Genomic DNA, 24,606 nt, shown 5'->3' on the forward strand with positions numbered 1-24,606 from the left:
GTCAGCAGCATTCCCACAGTCTTTCTTTGTCTGAGAAAATATTTCCCTTTCAACCTTTTAGAGCTAATTTTGCTGAATTACAGAATTTTCAGTTGCTGGTTTTGCTTTTCCCTTCGGCACTTTCAATACTGTTGCTGCTCTGCTTCCGGAATGTCTGAAGAGGTCTAATGAACTTCCGGTCTCTGCTCTCTCCACCTGGCCTCCCCTCCACTAGGTAGAGCTCCTCTGTGTGGGTTTTTTTGTTTGCTTGTTTTGTTTTTTAAGTGTTTATTTTCTTGGTATTCTTTACTCTTCTCAGATCTATGGTTCAAAATTCAGTTAGTATTTATTTCTTTTCCTACATTCTTCTTCCTTCTCGAAGTTCCATTATGCAGAGTTATTCTTTGGGGCCTTACTGTAGCTCTTGGATATTCTGTTCTGCTTTTTCTTTGTTTGCTTTCCAGTTTGGGACATGTCTGTGGACATCAAGAGAAGCTCCCAGACTCAGCCCTCTGCTGTGTCTGGGCTGTTGATAAGCACATCAAAGCTTTCTTCACTTCTGTATTAGTTTTTCCTTTCTGGGTTTTCATTGTGTCTTCGAGTCTATGTCTGTCTGCTTCCTGATCCTCTTCTTGCTTGCCTGCTTTTCCTCTCAAAGCTCTGGTTAGTTCTTTCACATCCCAGCGCCTCTGCTGTCTTAGTCTGCTGTTGCTTGCTGTATCGTTTCAAACCACACTGTTTTGTCTCCTCGAAGGTCTTGTAATTTTGGGATGAACACTAGCCATATCTATATAAAAGAAACCAGAGTAAATAGACCTTCAGATTCGGAGTTCTAACGTTCATCTGGCTAAGAGTCTATTTATTGGTTGCTGTAGCTGTAATGTCTGTGGCTGGAATTTCCTCTTCTTCCTTCCCTTTGGGTTTCCATAGAAGCTACTTCTCGAGGAAAGTCTGAGATACTCATCTCCACCAGTGTTCTTCGGTTGGCTTTTAGCCTTTGAGCTCCTGTCCCTCTTGTTCACAGAGTGTCAGCCTTTCCCTCCCAGCCCCATACCTGAGGCAGGAAGGCTGGCGTTGGCCTATGCTTCTCCAGGTCAGTTAGCCTGTGAAGCCCCAGGCTGTGGGCCCCTGCAGAGCAGGTACACTCCTTTCCCAGCAGTGCTAGTGAATCAGGAGCTCCAGCTGCAGAAGCTCCCTGTCTCACAGCTCTGGAGGCTGGGCTGGCAGGGTTGCTCCCTCCTGAGGGCACAAGGCCTTCTTTCCCTCCCCTCATCTCTGGTGTATCGTGGCAGTCTGGCATTCCTGGACTTAGAAACTTCATTTTCACAGTGTATGTCTGTGCCTAGGTTTTCTCTTCTCATGGGAAATTCATCCAGTCAGAGTTCACTGGCCTCCACTGTAACCTTATTCAACTCATTATGTCTGTAAAGTCTGTATTTTCAAATGCCACAGTCCGAGTTATTAGGACTCACAGGCCATCAAGCAAGTGAGTGTGATGTAGTCCTGTCCATCATGGCGGGCCTGTTGAGAAGAGCGAACTGCCATGTGTATTTTGAGGTGTCTGCTTCTCTCCTCCTCCTGATGGACAGGGGGGAGTTTCCAGTGACCTCCATAGTGAGACCAATGGGTCTCCTGCAGGGGAACTCCAAAGCCCAGAGTCTGCTTCCAGCTTCTGCTGTAGTGATTGTCTGTTCCCGCCTGTCTCTCCAGCCTGCGTTGCCTTAAGTCTTGGGTGGAACTAAAAATCGTTGGCCTTTAAGTTTTCATTGTTTTAGTGTGTAAGCATAGTGTGACTTTGCTCATAGTGTGACTTTCAGTCTTCTTTTTTTTTTTTTTTTGGTTTTTCGAGACAGGGTTTCTCTGTGTAGCTTTGCGCCTTTCCTGGGACTCACTTGGTAGCCCAGGCTGGCCTCGAACTCACAGAGATCCGCCTGCCTCTGCCTCCCGAGTGCTGGGATTAAAGGCGTGCGCCACCACCGCCCGGCTAACTTTCAGTCTTCTTAGAGAGCAGGTCAGAAGCTGGGAGTCTGTGCAGCTTCATGTGCTCATGGGGGATGGCATAGGTGCCACCCTAGCATCAGTCTAGGAAGTGTCTGTATGGTGGTGTCACAAAACTGCCTCTGGTCTGTCTCGTGAGAGCGGGAGGGGCATCAGGCATCTCACCTGAGCCTGGAAGTACTCCAGCGAAGATTGCTGAGTTGCGTCTTTCCAGGCTTCAGACAGCGCTTGCTAATAAGAAAGACAGCTGACAGATTTTGGTGATGGGTAAGAACTGTGCATTCAGAAGAATATAGGCATACAGGTGATTGCATAGTAAAGAGGATGACTACAGAGTTTATATCATAATTGATGGTACTTTGGAATGATTGTTCTAGTTACCTGTGGGTGTTCTGTGTGTTTGTCCTCCCCCCTTCCCATGGGTTTTTAATTTGTCTGTACAGCATTGGACTGGCCCAAATAGTGTCTGTACTTAATGTGGTTTGAGCCAGTTCTTTCTGTCTATCCTGGTAGCCTGTAAAGACTATCTTCTGTCCATGCGGGAGAGCAAGAGGAATAAAACATTCTTTTTCATGACTATCATAGCAATATCCAAAATTGTATTAAGACTTAGAGGGTTGGGAAGATGGCTTGGTGGCTAGGGCACTTGTCACAAAAGTGTGAGGACCAGAGTTTGAATCTCAGAATCTTGTAAAAGATGGGCAGGCATTAAGGGCCACCCATGACCGCAGTACTCAGGAGGTAGAGACAGGGTAATCCCTAGGGCAAGCTGACTACCAAGACTAGTTGAAATTGTTGAGTTCAAGATTCATTGAGAGATCTTGCTTTGATAAATAAAGTGGAGAGAAAATGAGGAAGACATCTGATGTCAACTTCGGGCCTCTGTGTGCATATGCATACACACACTCACACACATACACACACACCCCATGTGTACCCACTCACATACAGACAGGCACCACACACATAACAATCAGAAGGAATTAGGAAATCTGACACTTGATTAGTCAAACTAAGGAAACAGGAAGTGACCAAATCTCAGGTCTGCTGCTACATCAGTAAGATGTAGCAGAGTGTTGGCTGTCAGACAGAATGATATGCCTCTTTGCTTTGGCCTCTGCCACATTAAAACAAACAAACAAATAAAACTTATGAGATTGCAGCTGTTCCTACCTGGGGGACTCCAGACAGCTAGTCACAAGGTGAGGAGTCATTATGGATAGCAAGGGAGGACTCAATACCACTGATCCCTCCTTGCCAGGGTTCCATCTGTATCAGTTCTTCTGAGGAAGGAAGGGCTTATGTCCTCACAGTTGGACGGTACAGCCTTGGCAGGGACAGTGGAGCACTGGAACTTGAGGTATCCCATGGGATCACATTGTACCTGCAGTCTGGAAACATGGACAGATGGATGCTGGTGACCCGCTTGCTTTCTCCTTCTTACTCAGTTTAGGACTTCAGCACACAGAATGGCGCTGCCCACGATTCGGATGAGTCGTCACACCTCAGTTAACTCCATACTGAGACTTCCACACAGGTCCCCAGAGACTTGTCTCCAAAGTGGCTCTTGAGCTTGTCAAGCTGGCAGTATTGACTATCACACTACCTAAGCCAGTTGCTTGTGGAGTTTTATGCAGTATAGCATTTATTATTTTACAGTTCCATATAGATTTTATAGGTCTCTGCTACCAATGGTATCTGGGGGCGAGGCCTTTTTTCAGGCAGACTGACATGGTCACCTGCTTTGATGGCCCAGGACTAGCTGTGGGATTTCTAACATGGAATGTGTATTGTTGTTGTTTTTCTTTTACTCTAGCCAAAATGTTGTTGGTTGTTTTTGCTCTTTTGGGAGACCACCACTCAGCTCCCAAATAAATCACACATGGAGGCTTATTCTTACTTATAGATGACTAGCCTTAGCTTGGCTTGTTTCTAGCCAGCTTTTCTTAAATTTTAAATTATCCCATGTATCTTTGGCCTTGGGGCTTTCGCCTTTCTGTATTCCTGTATACCTTTTCTGTCCTTCTTACTCCTTGTCTGGCTGTTTCGGGCTGGCTGGGTAGCTGGCCCCTGGAATCCTCCTCCTCCTCTGGCTACTTCTTCTGCCTTCCACATTTCTCCTTCTATTTATTCTCTCTGTCTGCCAGCCCTGCCTGCCCTTTCTTCTGCCTTGCTATTGGCCGTCCAGTTCTTTATTAGCCTATCAGGTGTTTTAGACAGGCACAGGAACAGCTTCACAGAGTTCAACAAATGCAACATAAACTAAAGCTAAAACTTCAGCCTTAAGGCCTTGTGAAGCAAGTTGATCTGAGAGAAAGCTGTGGAAAAAACAAGTTTACAGTTGTGTGTAAAAGTTTACATTGAGTGAAATAGTTGAGTTCTCAATCCAAGTATAAAAAGTACTCGTTGGTTTGCCACCACATGTAAGGATTGGTGAGGGGGTACAAAAAGTTTTCAAGCAGACAGATTTGGTTAGCTTAGTGACCCCAACTTGTTAAAGCAAGTACTGAGGGAGGTTGTGAAACCTTTCCACAAAGCCATGGAACACTCTAGGCTGGCCTGCTCACACACAGTTTTAAAGTGCAGAGAGGGAGTAGACCGGCCCTTTCCACACCAGTCCTGTCGTGGAGAATGACTCTCAACAAGTAAGTTTGTTAAGCATATAGCAAGCAAGAGTAGAAGAATATCATCAAATTGGCACTTAAATCATCCTGTACAAATCAGCTTAAAGCTTGCACTCCATCATTTAGGCAAGTCAAGGCAGGAACTCAAGGCAGGAACTGAAGCAAAGGCCATGAGGCATGCTGCTTACCAACTTGGCATCATGGCTTTCTCAGCTTGCTTTTTAAAATTATTACAAAATTTAATTTCTTAATGTTTTTAATTGAAAGAGAATTTCATCACTTCTCTATCCCTTTTCTCCCTTGAACCGCTCGCTCCCTTGCTGGTCCCTCACTCTCAAGTTGATAGCTTCTTTTTCTCTGATTATATTTGTTACATACATAAACGTATAAATACGTTTGCATGCCAAGGGACCTGCTGAGTCCATTTTTGTCGTTTGTGTGTATGTGGTTTCAGGGCTGACCAGTCTGCACTGGACAACCAATGAGGGGCTCGTCTCTGGAGAGGCTAATTCTCCTCCTCCTGGCAGTCAGTAGATGCCTGTCGTTCTTTGCCATGGGGTGGAACCTTGCACTCAGTTCCCCTTCCATGTTTACGTGTCCCTTGCGCCACTGTTCCATTCTTCTTCATGCAAGCATATCTAGGAGAGCTGTTTCACAAGACCCTCCCTGGTAGTTTGGCTTTTATCCTCTTCCTGCCCCCTTTCCCACAGTGCTCCTCGAGCCACTGATGCAGGAGCTGTGTGTAGATGTATGTAGATGGGGCTGGACTCCTTGCCATCCTTGGTCTCTGCATTGTGACCAGCTGTGGTTCTCTGTGATGGTCTCCATTTGCTATAAAGAGTCTTTGATGAGAGGTGGAAGCTACGCTCACCTGCGACTAAGGATGAGATGTAGAATGAGTAGGAGTCAGGCTGTTCTGGCGGAGTGTCAGCTTGCTTTCTTATAATGATCCTGTACCACCAGCCAGGACGACACTGCCCGCATGGGATGAGCCCACCCACATTAAACATTATTCAGGAAAGTGCCCCACAGGCCTGTCCACAGGCCAGTCTGATGGGGCCTTTTCTCAGCTGACTTCTCAAAGGACCATAGCCTGTGTTGAGTTATAAAAAACTAGCCATCACAGTGGAGTCATTGGGGCTGGAAGGGAAGTATACTAGAGTCAGTAGCTCAGACTGAGGGTGATTTGTTAAGTATAGCAACTCATAGTTCTCATTGTTTAAGCTGAACGGGGTCTTACTTCTTTTAGGACAAAGTGTAACTTTTGCTGATTGTTCCATATGAACCAAGACCTAGTCTATGCCTCTGTGTTATGTATGGCATAGTTCAGCTGAGTACTCCAAACACAATAGGCATTTTATATTTTTATCTGATAAAAGGTGGTCTGGTTTTAACACGTGCCTCTTGCCTTTGACTGTAGCGTGCTCTCTTGCCTTTTGCTTTCAGGGAGGGCGTTCATGTCAATCAGGAACTGCTGCAGATACTGCCTTGTGTTACAGAGCGGTTCATTGAGCTGCTCTGTCAGTTCAGTCCGGACCAAGTCATAGAGACGCTGCAAGTCCTTGAGTGCTACCGTCTGGAGGAAACCATTCAGGTAAGGCCTGGCGCAGGCACAAGACTCATGCAACTTTCCCGGCAGCCTCCCCTTTCCGGGTGCATGCAGGGACCAGGTGTGCAGTTCCTTGCAGAAGCTGGGAAGTAGTAAGTGCTGGCGCCCAAGGTGGAGTCGTCACTGCTATAGTCAGCTGCTTTTAAACAGCACTTGGCCCTCCCTGCAACGATTCAGGTTTATGTAGATTCTAACTAGCAAAGTAAGCCTGAAAGGGGAACTTGGCAAGCTCCTGTCTGCAGACGGTGATGGTTAAATAGTCCTGGTACACCATGAAGTGCAGCAGGCTGAATAACAGTCCAGTTGCTTCAGTGCACTTCTTGCCTTGATTTCTTCCTTGTTTTCTTCTGCTTCTGAGTGAGTAGAAGAGACAGACCCGTGTGTGTGTTTGTGTGTGCAGGTGTGCATTGTGAGGCTAGTATACTTCCCTTCAAAATTTAGATATAACATTATGTCTTCTTTCCTTTGGCTGCTAACAAACAGTAACCTGTGCTTTCTGCATCCACTTTCTGCTGCCTCCATACTTTAAAATATTGAATTATGAAATATTTCATGAACTGAGAATCATCTCTCAGTTTTGCACAGTATCAACTCCATGTGTACCCACCAAGTAAATTTCAGTTCCAACTTCCCCTTACTTATTTTACAGATAAAGCACCTTTCTCTGTTGTTTTTCTCACATACAGAGGCTTATTCTTAATTATAAATGCCCTGCCTTAGCTTGGCTTGTTTCTTGCCAGCTTTTCTTAAATTAGCCCATATACCTTTTGTCTCTGGGTTTTTCCTCTTCTCTTACTTCTGTAAATCTTACTCTTACTCCATGGCTGGCTGTGTAGCTGTATGGTTGGTCCCTAGAGTCCTTTTCTTTCTCTGGCTCTTCTCTCTCTCCCAGATTTCTCCTTCTGTTTACCCTCTCTGCCAGCCAGCCCTGCCTATTTATCTCTCCTGCCTCACTGTTGGCTGTTTAGCTCTTTATTAGACCATCAGGTGTTTTAGACAGGCACAGTAACACAGCTTCACAGAGTTAAGCAAATGCAACATAAAGGTAACATGCCTTAAAATAATAGTCTACAACATTTTTCCCTTTTTGTCTAAATAATAATAAAGGTTTTAACTTTTAGTATAACTACATACAACAAAAACAGTTATCAAGTAACAATTAATTTACAATATTCAGTCCATTTACATTCAGCAGATTCAGAGAAAGCACTCCACCATCCATCCATCTTAGTGACTCCAAAGTTTTCTACATAATCTACTTTCTATCATAACTCAGGAAAACTGCAACTATAACTATCTAGTCTTCAATTCCATCAAAGACCCTAGAAGGATATAAAATTATTTAAGTAAACAAGAAGTGCATTGCAAACAACTGAGACTGCCTGGGCAGTCACCCAGAGTTTCTCTGCAACATTGGGGCATCCATTTTCAGCCTACAGGCCGATAATATCTGGCAGACTTTTCAGTGAAGCAGGAATTTTGAACTGTCCTACCTTGTTTTGGCAAAGTTCATCAGTCACTTTGCTCTGTGTCCGGCAGAGTGTCTGGCAGACTCTTCTGTGAAGCAGGAACCCTAAAGTACCATCCCGCCTTGTGTTGGCAAAGTTCAGTGGTCACTTTCCTGTGGGTCCTGCATGTCCGGTTTATACAGCATACTGTCTAGCAGTCAAGGCAAGAACAGTTTCTTTTTCCAGTGGCTAATCTTGCCACATTGAAAATAAACTCCATAAGGAGTTTCTTGGATGCCCATCATCTCTGAAGTAAATTGGTGCTGCCAGGAGCAGCTGTGTCTCATTGTCATGAAAAGCCCTAAGTTAACAAAACTTTTTAAATGCCATATTCTGTAGGTCACTGAAAGGTTTGAAGACCATCTATTTATCTGAAATATATTGCTATGTGATCTGGAAAGCATACTTAACATATCTACATATTTGATTGTTATTAATGACTAACCACTAACTTATGTTTCCTGATTATCCTATAGAGCTTATAATAGCTTTCAAAAACTAAAACTTCACCCTACATTTCCAAAGAACTACATAGGCACAGTACCTTGAACAAAAATAGAAACATACATACAATATGTTGTAACAAAAATAACCTTAAATTTTTATCAATATACAAAAATCCTTTAAACAAGAGTAGAAACATATATACTAGTATAACAAAAATAACTTTAAATTTGTATCAATATTCTATATTCCTCTAAATGATAACAAACATCCACAACCCACCAAAAAAACCACAAAACATCTACACCCCCCAAACTCTTGAGAATGTGGACACAGTTTTCTTCAAACTGCTTCCTGCTGTCTGTGGACAAAGCATCTTTAGGGTCCTAGAGAGAAAATCTGAGATAATTGCTAAGTCCTGGGAAGACCAGCTGTAACCTTTGCTGAGATATCACCTGTCAAGATTCAGGAGGTCTTGCCTGATCAAACCTGATGCATACTAACCCTGAAGGATTCCACAACCTCTCATCTCCTGTGGGAACAAAACTCCAAAGCATTTTTGATTTCCATTTGTAGCTAGAGTTTTCCTGCCTGGCCCACAGTCAGGGCAAATCTTTCTCACCTGCCAGTCCCACAGCCACTCAGACCCGACCAAGTAAACACAGAGACTTATATTGGTTACAAACTGTATGGCCATGGCAGGCTTCTTGCTAACTGTTCTTACAGCTTAAATTAATCCATTTCCATTAATCTATACCTTGCCACATGGCTCGTGGCTTACCGGCATCTTCACAAGCTGTTTCTCATCGTGGTGGCTGGCAGTGTCTCTCTGACTCAGCCTTCCACTTCCCAGCTTTATTCTCCTCCTTGCCCCGCCTATACTTCCTGCCTAGCCAACGGCCAATCAGTGTTTTATTGATTAATTAGCAACACATTTGCCATACAGAACATCCCACAGCATCCATTTGACAAATAATCTTTTTAAAGTTAAGGCATTCCTAAAGTATCTAGATTGGTTCAATTTTGCAGTCCTGTTCACAATCCCATGTCTGTCAGCAGCTGTCCTTTGCTTTTCAACAATCAAAAAGTTCAAAATCAACACAATAACATACAGGATTCAGACTCCTTGTGTATTTCCCACCTCTACGTGGCTTATTCTTTTTTATATTACCATATATAACTATTTTATATAACTGTTTATTTTTTTTTCTATGACTATACCCTTTTTCTTAAGCCTACACACATTGTTAAACACACCGTAACCTGTTTAGAGGTTTTTCTGTCTGTACCTCTTTTATTTCGTATCTTTTAGACTTTTTGACCACATGAACAAACTTTAAACTGCTGAGTGGCATGGACTTCTGTCTGCAGCTTTGGCAGCTGGCTGGGCCCACTCCTCAGGTCAGGAAAGCCAGGCTGAGACTCAGGAGCCCGGTCAGAGGTTTGTGCTGAGAACTGCATTCAACCCTCCTAGAGCTCTAGAATGATGATGCCAGCACTGTGGCAGGCATTTTTACTTAGTTTGTTCCTACTTAACTTCATACTGACTGCTCAAGGGCTCACTGGCTAACATAAACTGGCCAAAACTCTTAAAGGAGTCATATTTTTTTTCAAGCTTTCTCGGGCCCTATGGAAATTTGAGTGCCACATTGGTTTGCCAAAATGTTGATGGTTGTTTTTTACTCATCGCTCTTTTGAGGGGCCCACCACCCAGCTCCCAGATAAATCACACATGGAGTCTTATCCTTAATTATAAATGCCTGGCCTTAGTTTGGCTTGTTTTTTTGCCAGCTTTTCTTTACTTAGCTTGTCTACTATTTGCCTCTGGCCTTTTCTTGTTCTCTTACTTCTGTAAATCTTACTCTTACCCCGTGGTTTGCTGTGTAGCTGGGTGTCCCCTGGAGTCTTCCTCCTCCTCTTGATAGTTGATCTTTTCTCCTCCCAGATTTCTCCTCCTATTTATCCTCTTTGCCTGCCAGCCCCACCTATTCTTTCTCCTGCCTTGCTTGCTATTGGACATTCAGCTCTTTATTAGACCATCAGGTGTATTAGACAGGCAAAGTAACACAGCTTCACAGAGTTAAACAAATGCAACATAAACAAAAGTAACATCACTTAAAATAGTATTCCACAATATTTCTCCCCTCTCCTCTGAGGTCAGCATCAACCAATGCTTGTGTGGTGTTTGCCCTTCAACTCATGGTTTATGCTTATAATATGGACGATAGCTTTACATGCTTTAAATTTTGTATTAATGGTGTCAAAAGGTACATGTCCTATTGCTAATCATTTTCTGCTTTTTTGTTTTGTTGTTGTTTTGGTGTTTACCAGACAGGGTTTCTCTGTGTAGCTTTGGAGCCTGTCCTGGAACAAACTCTGTAGACCAGGCTGGCCTTGAACTCAGAGAGATCCACCTGCCTCTGCCTCCTGAATGCTGGGATTAAAGGCATGTGCCACCACTGCCTGGCTTCTTTCTAGTTTTTAATTAGCTGATCTTATGTTTTCAAGTTTGTCTCGTCCATCTTAATGATGATAGAATTTTCTCCCAATACCCCGGCCAGCAGGGTCTCAACGGGGAGACCCACCTGCGGGAGAGAATGAAAGAGACGGGAGACACGAAGGAAGACAGCAAGACAGGGTTCTGATCAAGTTGCAGATTTTATTCTCCTCAGCAAGGCTTATATAGCATGGGAGTAAAAGGGGGCAGGAAGGAGGAAAGGGGTGCAGGACGCGCAGGTGAGGGGGCGCGGGTCGTGAAGCTGCAGGATGTTGTGCTAGGTGATAAGGTCAGGGCCCATTGTTCTGTTGCTATACCTGACCGAGGAAATGTTCTTTATCTTTGAGGGCATCTGGTTTAGGGCCTGTGACTTGTTCTCTGGCCTAGCTAGTACTTTTCCATGGTTCATGTTCGGTCCCTGACACACCAAAGGAAATTTGCTAGTTTGCTTTTTTCTTTGTTGAAAAGTGTTTAGAGGCTTCTGGGTTTTTTTTGTTTGTTTGTTTTTGTTTTTGTTTTTGTTTTTGTTTTTTTTTGTGTGTGTGTGTGTGTGTGTGTGTGTGTGTGTTGCTGTTATTATCAGAGCTACAAGTGAGTATTCTTGTGTATATGTTCATATGCCTGTATGGCTTTCCACTAGAAGTGGACTTTCCTCAGGTGTGACCTATCCTCTGATATCACGTGACTTCTAAACGTGTGGGGGGGAGGCTGCATTCATAGGTGTCCCGGGACGCCCATGGCCTGTGCACCTCAGGTTGGCCATGTCTGCTGCAGGAGCTCAGTGCTGGTATTTCCAGTATTCCTAAGAGTTCTGTTCTCATCAGTATTTTTGATGCGCATCATTTCCCCACAGCCTTGATGAGTCCTAATTTCTTAACCAGTCGAGAAACATTTCCCCTCAATATATTAGTATGTTTCATCGTGACAGTATGATGGTGTCACTGGTGGGTACTCACCTTGGTTCCGTACATTTCCACTTAATATATTTAGTATGTTTCATCGTGACAGTATGATGGTGTCACTGGTGGGTACTCACCTTGGTTCTGTTTTCCTGCTGGCTTTTGCCCTTCTCACTCACTCTAGATGTTGGGTCTGGTTTCTTCATCCCTTGTTCTTCACTGACTGGATTTGAAGTGGTTACTGTTGCTGTGATGAGACACCATGACCAAAGAAACTTGGAGAGAGAAGAGTTTATTTGGCTTATGCTTCCTTATCACTGTTTATCACATCAGGACGGGAACTCAAACAGGGCAGGATCCCAGAGGCAGGAGCTGATGCAAAGGCCATGGAGGGATGCTGCATACTGCTCTGCTTCCTATGGCTTGCTCAGCCTTCTCTCTTTTAGAACCCAGGACCACCAGCCCAGGGATGGCGCCACCCACAGTGGGCTGGGCTCTCCCCCATCAGTCACTAATTAAGAAAATGGCTTACAGGCTTGCCTACAGTCCTGTCTTATGGAGGCATTGTCTCAATGGAGGTTCTCTCCTTTCAGATGACTCTAGCTTGTGTCAAGGTGACATAAAACTAGCCAGCACACCCCCTTACTGATTTTTAATACCTTGTTGTGTTATTTTAAGCTCTATACATGCACAGATCTGTGTGGTTCTCTTCTGTTACTTTGGTTGTTTTTCCTTACATATGTACCACATACTAGTCAATGCAGCTTTACAGGAAGGCTTATTGTTTGGAGAAGGCCATGTCCCCTCCCTGTCTTGATAACACTCCAGCAGTTCCCTGCCTCTTCCCAGCCCTGCATCACTTAGGAATCACAATACCAGGTTTCTTTCGAGACTTTCCGGAGCTTTGACTGTGAAATGTGAATTGCACCAGTGCGGAGAGAATTGACAGCCCTGTGGCACTGACACTTCACATTCAGAAATCCTTGCCTTTTTGGAATGCCTTTTGTGTCTTTTGGTGATATTTTATAAACTTTTTTTGTGTTCTAAGACAGTCTCACTGTGTATCCCTGGTTAACCTGGAACTTGCTATGTAGAGCAGGCTGGCCTTGGACTCAGAGATGCTGCCTCTGCCTCCTGAGTGCTGTGGTTACAGAGGTGTGCACCCCATGCCCTGCCTCTGTAAGGACATTTCATCACAGCAGTGCAGAAAGAAACAGACGATCTGTGCGCCTGCCCGTCACAGTGACACTTCAGTGTTTCTCTAGTATTCGCTGGATTTCATTTTCTGTACCTTCCCTCTCTTCTTTCTGAAAGTACTTAAAATTCTTTTTACTGATTTAGATACTCTAGTTTATTAATTTTTACTAAAACCCCGTAAGTCAACATCTACTCTTTTCATTTCGTTCTGAATGCTCTCTATAGAATTATAGCTGACACTTTCTGGTTTATAGCATTATTGTTTGTTTATGTGTGTTAGCTTTTCTTCAGGGCATGCACCTCATTCAGATGTGTGACAAATTTGGAAAATAAACAAAGGGATGAATTTGTTCAAAGTAGAACTGCCAGATGGGTTCAGTATAAGACAGGCTCCCCATGCCATACTGTCCGGCGTGCTATAGACACAGGTTCATTAATGAGTGTCGGGTGTGTTTTGTGTGCTGTGCTCTTTGTACTCTGTAAACAGAATCTACAGGAGTGCTTTCTTGATTTTCTAGATCACACAAAAGTATCAGCTCCATGAAGTCACTGCATATCTGTTGGAGAAGAAAGGGGATGTTCACGGTGCCTTCCTCCTGCTGCTGGAGGTAACGTTTGCATGTGCTCACTGCCACACTTCTGTCTCTCTGAAATTCTGTCTGTCTTTGTCTCTTGTGTTTTGAGGTGAGCTGCAACAGAAGCATGTTTTCTTTTGTGTGATTTTTTTTTCATGTCACCCTGATGCTTTCTGACTAGTATTTGGGGTTCTCTCAATTTAAAAAGAAACATTCCTTCTTGCAAAGATGATTGTAAAGTTTAAAATTCACCATTTTAGCCACTTTGGTAGCAAGTGTACCATTCAGCAAGGCCAAATATAGTCACATTGTTATGCATCTGCCACCATCCACCTACAGAACTGTCCTAGCATCCAAGTTTGCAGTAGTACATGTGTGAGCTGATGAGAGCCTTTGACATGGGTATGGCAGTAGTTATGGAGAGAAGAGGTGTGAAGCTGGGAAGTTGACTATCATTTGATTACACTATGAAGGGAATGAAGGGGAGGAAGGATAAATGTTGACATTGACTTACAAACTGAAAATCCATAATTCAAAGTTCTATGGCTTTGGCTTACAAGGCACCCAAGAAAAGAAGCCCTTTGAATTATGGGCAGAATTGGTGATACCTGATCTCTGCAGCTATTCCTACACTGCAAGCTCTGTGGACAGGTCGTCAGTGCTGAAGGACAGCAGAAGAACGCTGGATTGGTTTATTTACTTACTTACATGTGGATCTCTATGGGCACATGCAAGCCACAGTGTTCATGTGGAGGTCAGAGGACAAGTTGCAGGAGTCCTTTCCCTCCACCATGTGGGTCCCAGGGATGGAGCTCAGGTCCCCAAGGCTTGGTGACAGGGACTGAGCCATCTCACCGGCTGTTTCTTTGGGGTTAACTTGTTAAAATTTGTGTAAGTATGTCGTAGGTAGAAATATAAAGTGTTCTGTCACCTCTGTGTTTTTACCTCCTAGAGACTGCAGAGCAGACTGCAAGAGATAACACAGCAGGGGGGAAGTAAGTTCTTGGATGTAAAATGCTTTTCCTCCACTAACCTCATGTTGTGAAAATGTTATATAATGTACTGCCTTAATTAGTAATGACTACACTTGGCCATTTTCATAGTTACCCTTTGTCTACTTTAACGTAGATTGAAGTTTTAGTGGTCTTCAAGGATGCCGGACAGGAAGCCATGCACCACTGTGGTGTGATGAGGTTAGCCGTGCAGGGAATGCGGCGCCTCTCTCTGTCCATGGTCATCTCCAATTGCACTTGTGTACGCATGACTTGGCTGTGTGTGGGTCCATAACTAACGTGCTTAAACTTGGTGTCCTCTGCCAAACAGCAGCAGATCAGAGCATCTGGTCTGTGGCCCCAAGCAGTAAATCTGGAGTGCCTGACACAGATAAACTTTGTTGTGTTCATTGACATTTCTTTTAATTTTTAAAAATTATGGTAAAATAAGAAAAAACTACCAGAAGTATCAACAGCAATAAATATTATCATACTGCAATGCATGCTTCACCAGTACCTAGTTCAGTTTTTGTGTCACCCAAGCAGACCCTCTGTCTCCACAGGCAGCAGTCCCCCCAACACCACTCTGCTTCCTGTTCTGCTCTCCAGTGCAGATTCACTTTCTAAATTTGCCTGACGCATAAGAGCGAAATCCTAGTGTGTTTGAGTTTATGATTGACTCATTTCCCTTGGTGTAACGTCTTTAAGGTTCATAAATGTTGGAACACACGTCAGAATGGTCCTCTAAAGCTGTACAGTGTTCTGCTGTATCTGTGTCTATCACGTGCATTTACCCTTTTAACAAACACTTGGACTGGCCCACCTTGGTCTGCTGGATAATTCTGCTGTGAACATCCTTGTCATGCAGATATTTTTTGGGTTCTCACTTTTCATTTCTTTTGGGTATAAAAGCAAAAGTGGGGCCACTGGATAAAGCAGTAATTTTAAAAGTTCCTTTGTGCTGGGAGTCACATCCAGAGTCTCATTCATGAGGGGTAAGAGAAGGAAGCATTAGCGTTGAAAGTGACTCATAGGTCAGGGAACTTGGAGATGGCGACTCTAATTCCTCTGGAAATTGAGGGGAGAAGCAGATTTGAGGTGAGTAAGATGAGTTACAGGACACTTGATCAGAGTGACTGAGGAAGGAAGTTTCTCTTAGCTCACAGTTTGAGGGTGAGGTCCTTCACAGTGGGGGGCGGGGGCCAGGAGCAGCTCCAGCTGTGGCAGCAGGAGCCTGAGGCAGCTGGTCATGTGGAAGACAGAAGCAAGGACACTGCTTGCTTCTCTTTATTAAGTCTGGACTCTAGCCCTTGGGAGAGTGACACCCATGTTCTGGGTGGCTCTCCCAGCTCTTCAGTAAACACACACACACACACACACACACACACACACACACACACACACACACACGTTTCCATGGTGATTCTGAATTCAGTTCAGTTGACAATGAAGATTAACCAACTAAAGCTAGACACAGAGAGGAGGGGAAAGTACATGTTTCACAGAAGCTCTGAGGCCTTAGTAGCACATCTTTGACATTTATTCTCTTTCCAAATCTAGATACCAAGGAGGCTTTTCCACTGAAGGGTGTTGAAGATACCATGGTAGAGACAATTGCTCTTTGCCAGAGAAATTCGCAGAATTTGAATCAGCAGCAACGAGAGGTAGGCTGATATCTGCTTAGGCGTGTAAAAACTTGTTCTGTGTGGAAACTCGCAGTTAATTCTATTTCCGCTGCCCTCTTGGCAACCTGAATTTAATTTGTTTGGGCTTTAATCACTTTTTAGTGTTCCCAGGAGCGTAAGGCTCTTGACGTCATTATCGGGAGGATCTGGCTCCTTTCTTTCACAAAGGCCTCAGGAGGCCCATGGATTCAGCGCAGAGTGTTGGTGTGGGATTCTGGGTGCCTGTGGTGCCTGTGGAGCGGAACTTCTGTTTCTGCCAGGTGGTGGAACTGGTCGTCAATTGTCATCATCTCTTCTGTTCACAGTGGGTAGGAGTGAGCGTGAAGCGCAAGAGCAAAGCCCTCGGGGGTACCAGAGTGCAGCGGAGGGTAAAGGGAGACTGTAATACGGTGATTCTCAGCCTTGGCTACACATGGGAGTGGCCTGGGGGCTTTGAACATTTTCATTCCTTAATTAACTGACGGTCTCTGCGGCTACCATCAGTATGTCCTAATGCTGTACGTGATTCTAGTGAGTAGTCAAGCTTAGGAAGCTCTGCTGCTAACGGTGCAGACTGAACGGAGTTAAAGCATAAAACCGGGGAGGTGCAGCTGAGTACCCGTGCAGTGAGACAAGAACCACAGGTGCCGTGGGATGGAGGGCTGAATGCTCTGGTGCTCTTACAAGTAAAGTTGTCGAGTGGGGTGGGAGTTTAGTAACAGCGCTTGCCTATCCTGTGTGAGGGCCTGAGTTCTGTCCCGGGGAGAGGTGATAGTGGTTAGCTGTAGCCCACACACAGCTTCTCTGTCTCTGCTTGCCCCTCCAGTGTTCCTGATCTGGCGTTGTACTGATAGCAAGGCCTCTTCTCACATCCTAGGTTTCTCAAATGGGGAACTAAGGTTAAATTTTCGTATGTGTAGCTGAAGTTTTCTCCGGTCCTGCTCAGCCCCAAAGATCCCACAGCCACTTATAAAATAATCACTCAGAAGCTTATATTAATTAAAACTGCTTGGCCATTAGCTCAGGCCTACCACTGACTAGCTCTTACATTTAAACTCAGCCCATTTCTGTTGATCTATATGTTGCCACATGTTCTGTGGCTTTACCTGTGTGCCATTACATGCTGCTCCCTGGATGGCGGGCTGGCGTCTACTGACTCAACCATCCAGCCTTCCCACAATTCTTTATTTGCTTATCCCACCTATACTTCCTGCCTGGCTACTGGCCAATCAGCATTTTTTTTATCAGCCAATCAGAGCAACACATTCACAGCATACAGAGCAGTATCTATAGCACATGTATGTACTATATATGTTAAAATAAAAAGAATGCATCTTGGCATGTTTTCAGTCTTCATAACTTTATAATTTGTCACGGATTGTAAAAAGTATGCATAAGAAACATTTACATATAGATGTTTTTTTTCCTTATGAAAACTTTTTGGTGAAATAACACAGATACCTTAAAAAAATCATTCAGTACTGGAGACTGGGGTGTGATGCAACAGTTAGAGTAGTTGACATGAGCAAGAGGGCTGCAGTACAGACCTCCAGAGTCCACATAAATTCCAGGGAGATGTGGTGACTGTTAGAGGCTAGCCTTCTACACATTCTGGGCTTGACTGAGGGTCTCCATGTACACACGCATACATGCACACATACACACATGTAGACACACACACTAACCTTTATTTCTTAATTATCCTAAACAGTTTGTAACAATAGCTTTCAAGGACTAGAGCTTCACGTTTTTAAATGAGCTGCATAGGTACAATACCTTAAACAAGAGTAGAAATATGTATATGTGTGTGTATATATATATAACAAAAATAACCTTAAATTTGTATCCATACACAAAATTCCATACCAATGTAAAATATTTGAGACTAGTAGTTGTTTTTTAGTTTAAAAGTAGATTCAATAATCTGTTGTGGAATATTATTTTAAGGTATGTTACTTTTGTTTATATTGCATTTGTTTAACTCTGTGAAGCTGTGTTACTGTGCCTGTCTAAAACACCTGATGGTCTAATAAAGAGCCAAATGGCCAATAGCAAGGCAGGAGAAAGGATAGGCAGGGCTGGCAGGCAGAGAGAATATATAGGAGGAGAAATCTGGGAGGAGAAAGGGAAAAGGAAGTAGCCAGAGAAGGAGGAGGACTCCCAGCCATCCACCCAGCTACACAGCAAGCCATGGAGTAAGAGTAAGATTTACAGAAGTAAGAGAACAGGAAAAGCCCAGAGGCAAAAGGTAGTAGATGGGATAATTAAAGGTAAGGAAAGCTGGCAAGAAACTAAGCCAAGCTAAGGCTAGGCATTCATAGTTACGAATCAGCCTCCGTGTATGATTTATTTGGGAGCTGAGTGGCAGGTCCCCCAAAAAGGGGTAAAAAAAACCACCAGCAACAATAGTCTACCCTTTTATTACCCCTATATCCCCTTCCCTTTTTTTTCACTAAATAGAAGAGAAAGAAGGATAGAGGAAAGAGAAAGAAAGAAATCCCTTAATCTAATCTCCTTTGCTTAATTTCCTCCCTGACCATGACCAATAGCAACTTGCAACTAACTTTCCTAAACAATGACAATTATCCATAACCCATTGAATGACCAAAAATCATCCACCCCACCTCTTGAGAATGTGGGCGTCATGTTCTTAAAATTATTTCCTATTGTCTGAGGAGTGACTGAGAAATTGAGACAACGGTCAAGTCCTGGGAGAGCTAGCTGTATCATTTGTTGTCCAGTCTCTGTGTTATGGGAAAGGCAGGGCTTACCTGAAGTCCTAGCTGGAGTAGTCTGTGAGGCTGGACCCTCTCAGCCAGCAGCTTTGAAGGTGTCCTGAGCCGTGTTATGAGGACACTGTAACAGACATTCTGTGAGACTGGATCACCTGGCTACTTGCCTTCGTTAGTGTCTGGTCTTTTTTCTGAAAACTTTTAAAGATAATATATATATCTGTATCAACACAAGTATGGAATGTGTGGTGTGCACAAGTCAGCTAAAGATGATTTTCTGTTCTATGTTTGAGCAGGTAAAAGGCATCTGCCAACTTTGTAAGTCTATTTGGACCATATAACCAAACTGTACTTTAAATCTCTCTTTATGCCATATGAAAGGATGGCTTGTAATAATAAGTAATGTGACTCTGTAGCCAACAAGATGTATCATATCTCATCCAGTCTCAGAGCTGTTCCCATGTAGAGGGATCAGCATATTCCTCGCCTGTCTTGTAGCTTTTCTTGGTTTCTTCCTTCATGTCTATAGCCAAGATTTTCAGGAGGTTTCCTCCAGTCAAATATGATTTTTATTAATTTTGAAGGAATCCATAGCTTTTTGTTTCCTGCAGGAACTAAAACATAACCTTTTGCCCAATGTAACACATTTCCTGACTTCCATTCTTAAGTTAAGACATCATATATATGTATGTGTGTGTGTGTGTGTGTGTGTGTGTGTGCGCTGGTTTAATTAAGCATTTTTTTTTACAATCCAATGTCTCTCAGCAGTTGTTATTTTTTTCTCATGAACATTTAAAAAATTTAAAGTTAATAAAATACTATATAGGATCTACTTGTATTCCCTATCCTTATGTGGCTTGCTCTTCGTGTATTACTTCACTCTCTCTTTAAAGACTTCACTTTATTATTTCTAAACTATTTTTTTAGGACTGTCTATACCCATTTTCTTTTTTCTTCAGTACCTAAGCACGTTTTCAAGCATACTGTATGTGTTCAGAGGTTTTTCTCGGTCTGGACCTGGCTTTCTGCATGCCTGCAGCCTTCTCTGACCATGTGAGCCAAGCCTTAAAGGGCCAGGCTACTGGCTGTGTGGTTCTTCTTAGCACTTGGCGCCAGGGGCTGGCTCCACCCCACTTTTGGTCAGTCCAGTGGGCTACCCCTTGGTTCTGGGCTACAGCCACTATTTGCCTTTCTGGGGGAGCCTATCTGCCCCAATTCTGAGAAGTTGGTGGGCTCCTGCTGTGGCAGGTGTTTCTACGTAGTGCCAAGTACTGTGCCAGCTGTTAAGTGGTTGACCTCACAGCGGGGCCTCTGAAAGGAGCCATGTCTCTGTACGTCATTAGCACCTGGCCTGCTTCAGAGATGGGGTCACTAAGAAGCCATGTTTGGCTTCATGTCCAGATTTTTTTCAGCTTCCTCAGGCCCTCTGTGGATATATGTGCCATGTGTTGGACACCAAATGTAGTCAGAATTTCTTTGGATGACTAGCTCCCAAATAATGACTCAGAGACTTATTAATTATGAAAGCTTGGCCTTAGCTTAGGCTTGTCCCCAATTAGCTCTTATAACTTAAATTAACTTGTTTGTATTAATCTACATTCTGCCAAATGGCTTGTTACCTCTCTTCAGTACCATATACCGTACTTGCTCCAAGTCTCATTGGTGAATTCCCCACCTCTGATTCTTCCCAGAGTTCCTATCTCTGCCTGGAAGTCCCGCCTATCCTCTCCTGCCTAGCTATTGCCCATTCAGCTCTTTATTAAACCAATCAGAAGGTGCCTTTCAGAAAGTGTTACCTAATTCCACAACAGATTCCTTGAAGCTTGGGGTTATTTGTCCTTCATCCCTTCTCCTCCTGTACTGACCCCCCCCCGTTGGAGCCCCTCCCCATGAATACTCTTTGCTGTCTCCTCCCACTATCCACTAGTTTCTGCCTCATTATGAGCAATTTTCACAACAATAGCAAACGATTTAAATGCTCATCTTTCTGCAAATTTATTTTCATGAAAATCATTAAGCTCAGGGGATTTCTTTTTAAATATGATTTTATTCTTCGAGAACTTCAAGTATATTTTGATCGTACTCATCCCCACTTCCCCATCTAACTCTTCCCAGATCCATTCTTACCTCCTGTTCCCTCCCTTTTCTCTCAGATTCCATTGAGTCTGATTTGTTCAACCCATGTGTTATAATACATGTGGCGCCACCCACTGGGGCATGGTCCGCCTCTCAGGGACTAGACCCTTAAAGAACACCAATGACTCTTCCTCCTCTAGAAGACATCTGCTTCAGTGGTGCCTCAGTTAGCAGTGGGAGATTTTTAATGATAGTTTACTTTGTATCTCTTTGTTTTGTATTGAAGAAAATGAGAACAAAAACTGTTGCTTTAGACAAGGAAGTAACTAGAAGATTTGAAACACCCAAAAGCTTGATAATGAACCACCTTGACTATTTCCCAGGAGGAAGCCTACCAGAAAATCCAATTATTTGGAGTATTTTCTTGAAATTAGACCTTAGGAAATTGGATGATCAGTCCTTCTCCAAGGAGACTGAGCACCCCCACCTCTGCTGTCTGTTCTGTATGACTTTCTGTGTGTCTGCAGCATGCATTTGCAGTGTTCTATGACCACAGGAGACAAATCTTAAACTGTTAGGCTACTACAGAGTGGCACTGGCTGCTGGCTGTGCACCCCTTGGTTCTCTGAGAGCCTAGCCTCATGCCAGCAGGTACTGGTGGGAGCCACATTTATTGCCCCAGCTCTGGAAAGTTGCTGAGCCCACATTCCAGAGTCCCTGCACATGGTAGCCAACTACTGTGAGTATTCACAGAGAGGCCCAGCAGCAATTTATCTGTCCATGTAGTCGTGCCCCATGTTGGGCGCCAACTGTAGCAAGCTTTCTTTTGGGCCTCCAGCTCATAAATAATGGCATGGAGAATTCTTATTAATTATGAAAGCTTAGCCTTTAGCTTAGTCTTGTCCCCAACTATCTCCTATATCATAACCCATTTATATTAATCTACAATCTGCCATGTATCTCTGTTACCTGTCTTCTGTACTGTATGTCCAACTTGTTCCACATCTTGCTGGCATCTCTCTTTTTCCCAGAGTTCTCTCTCTCCCTAGAAATCGCACCTGTTCTCTCCTGTCTGGCTATTGGCCATTCAGCTCTTTATTAAACCAAGCAAGTAACACAACTTTACACAGTATTTGTATTGTGTAAACAAATATTTTGCAGCCGTCCCCACCTCTGCATATCTGTTCCTTTATTCTGATTGTCCCCACCTCTGCATATTTGTTCCTATATTCCGATTGTCCACACCTCTGCATATCTGCTCTATGTGCTGAGTGCCCCCATCTCTGCATATCTCTTCCTATGTGTCATCTCATGTGATGCGATTGTCACAGTATGGGTCATTATTTTAATGTGGGGTTTTAGACTTACCCAGCTTAAAAATCTTAGAAATCAGTATTATAGAATAAGAGAGATAAAAGTAAAGGGTGAAAGGACTGATATCAGCACCAGACACCCCAAGACCAAGTTCTCAGAACAAAGGAGATTTATTTGTCCCAGGGGAACAAAGGCCATGGAATAAGAGACAAAAACAGGAGACAGAGGATGAGAGAGAAGGGGAAGGGAACAAGGGAGAAGGGAGAAGGGGGAAGGGATATTTGCTCCAGAGGGACAAAGGACTAACTGCCTCTGGATAGAGAGGAGACAGACATGACCCATAAGCAAATGGCAGTTTATAAAAAGGGAAACCCTTGTTAGGATAAGGTGTTTAATTTTAATTGGGTGTGTTAATTAGGTGAGCCAAAGGGAGCTTTTGATGGCTGGACTTTAGTACTTCAATAACTGGACCTTGGTAGTCAGCCACAGGAGGAGGAAGTGTCCAAATAAGGGACTAGACCTTAGTGACTAGCTTTAGAAATGTAATCTAACAGTTTTTAGCAAGGAAGAGAGAATAGGGGAGAGGCAAGGCCTGCCAGAGCCATGGCTATCACGCTCGGGCCTGCCAGAGTCCCTTATGCCATATGTGTTAAGGTTAATATAGAGATTTATTAGAAGAATAGCTCTCCCATTTAAGATATGAATATATCCCATGGCTTTTATCCCTACACATATATCATCTGCCATTTGGAAAGTAAGAATAAACCTTTTTCAAAAGATAATTTAAAAAATCATTTGATTAAATAATTTCATAAATCAAATTTCTAAACATAATAAATAGACAAACCAAAAGTAAAAGTCAGGTATGCCATGTAAAATAAGAGTTCTCTAAAATAAACAAATACATGATGTGCTTCTAAAAACAAGATAGAGAACTGAAGGCAAGGTGCTGGAGAGGATAATACAAGGACACAATCACCAGCTAAAAGAAATACAGCTCCAAGTCAAGGACCTGCACACACCAGCAGAATAAGTGGAACACTTGGAGAGGGGAGCCTGGGCAGCACAGCTCCCTGCCTCGGCCACCAATGGGTAGAAGGAGCTCTTTGTGACACTGGACACCCACTACCCCAGGCACCCTCTTCAATGGACACCCACTAGGAAAGCCACCAGGCCTGTCCGTTGTGAGATACCTGTACACTGTGTGAAGATGTATTGCTGTGATTGGTTTAATAAAGCTGAACGGCCAATAGAAGGCAGGAGGTATAGGTGGGGTCTCCAGGGAGAGAGAGGAAGAGGAGGAGACACAGAGAGGAAACAGTAAGTACAAGACAGAAGAGAGGTAACACCACATGATAGAACATAGATTAATATAAATGGGTTAACTTAAGTTATAAGAGCTAATTGGGAACACACCTAAGCTAAAGGCCAGACTTTCATAATTGATAAATCTCAGTGTCATTATTAGCAGGCTGGTGGTCCCAATGAGAAAGCATATCACACCTGTTCGTGTGTGTTCACTGGCAGTAGGTGCCGGTGTCCTGTGAGACATCATGCTCCTGCTCTGTTACACTGACCCCTCCCCAGGTCTCCTGGATGCTTGCAGCAGTTCCTGTCAAGGTGGTGTAAGGCATTTATAAATGATTACCTAACTGAATTGTCAAAATGGATTAGCTTGGGTTTTGTGGTGAAGATTGGGAAGAACAAAGAATTTGGAGTCAAATGAAGATAGTTATGATGTAAGGTTATTATGAGAGCAAACAAACAAACAAAAGAATACGTCTAAGGCCTTAAGTGGAGTCCGTAGTAGAAGTAAATAATAAATGGTAAATCTGCTTATCTCTCGGTGAAGTTGGTAATGGTAATGAGTTCATCTTAGCCTCCACTCCTGATGTATAGCAATTTAGGAAAGACCCTAATTCTTGGTGTAGGAAAGAGTGGAGGTGAGTGGCCGTGCGGGGATTGACCCCTTCTTTGTGGCTGGTTGGAGCCTAGCAGGAAGCTCTCACGGCTGGTTTGCACCCACACTCTCCAGATATAAGCAAAATTATAATCCCCCGTCCTCCTTATGCTTCCCACAGCTCATGAGGGTGACCTCTTCTGGCTGCACTCTCTGCTTTTTACTGTCTTTTCCCAGTCAGATTCAAATTTCCTCTTTGTCTAGTTTTTGCCAGTACACGTACATTTCAGCCGCTGCCACTGTGCTAACGGTCTGGTTTCCTCTGATGCCACAGGCACTATGGTTTCCACTGTTGGAGGCAATGATGGCGCCACAGAAGCTCTCCGGCTCAGCTGCTCCTCATCTGCACTGCGAAGGTAAACCCCTCAAAATCCCCTCGGCTGGGCTACTCCCCAGCCCACTTTCTGTCTGCAAACCTGCTGTGGCAGCATCCTTCCCCTGTAGCGTTCTGTTATTTTCCCAGTGTCGTAGTCCCAGTCTCACCCTGTGCGTTCCCTGCTGTGTGAGGAAAGTTTATAGTCTGTGCAGCTGAGCAGCA

The 24,606-nt window shown here is 43.8% G+C and overlaps 1 protein-coding gene across 1 annotated transcript in view; it reads left to right on the forward strand.

Moving 5' to 3' along the window:
• The window catches only part of Vps8 (VPS8 subunit of CORVET complex), a 153,509-nt gene that overhangs the window by 60,249 nt on the left and 68,654 nt on the right, over window positions 1–24,606 (forward strand). The window contains exons 14-18 of the mRNA XM_059277052.1: window positions 6,048–6,195; window positions 13,274–13,363; window positions 14,283–14,325; window positions 15,883–15,986; window positions 24,343–24,424. Coding sequence (XP_059133035.1) covers window positions 6,048–6,195; window positions 13,274–13,363; window positions 14,283–14,325; window positions 15,883–15,986; window positions 24,343–24,424 — 467 coding nt within the window. The remainder of the gene's footprint in view (window positions 1–6,047; window positions 6,196–13,273; window positions 13,364–14,282; window positions 14,326–15,882; window positions 15,987–24,342; window positions 24,425–24,606) is intronic.

This window comes from Peromyscus eremicus, chromosome 12 (genome assembly GCF_949786415.1).
Source record: "Peromyscus eremicus chromosome 12, PerEre_H2_v1, whole genome shotgun sequence".
NCBI lineage: Eukaryota > Metazoa > Chordata > Mammalia > Rodentia > Cricetidae > Peromyscus > Peromyscus eremicus.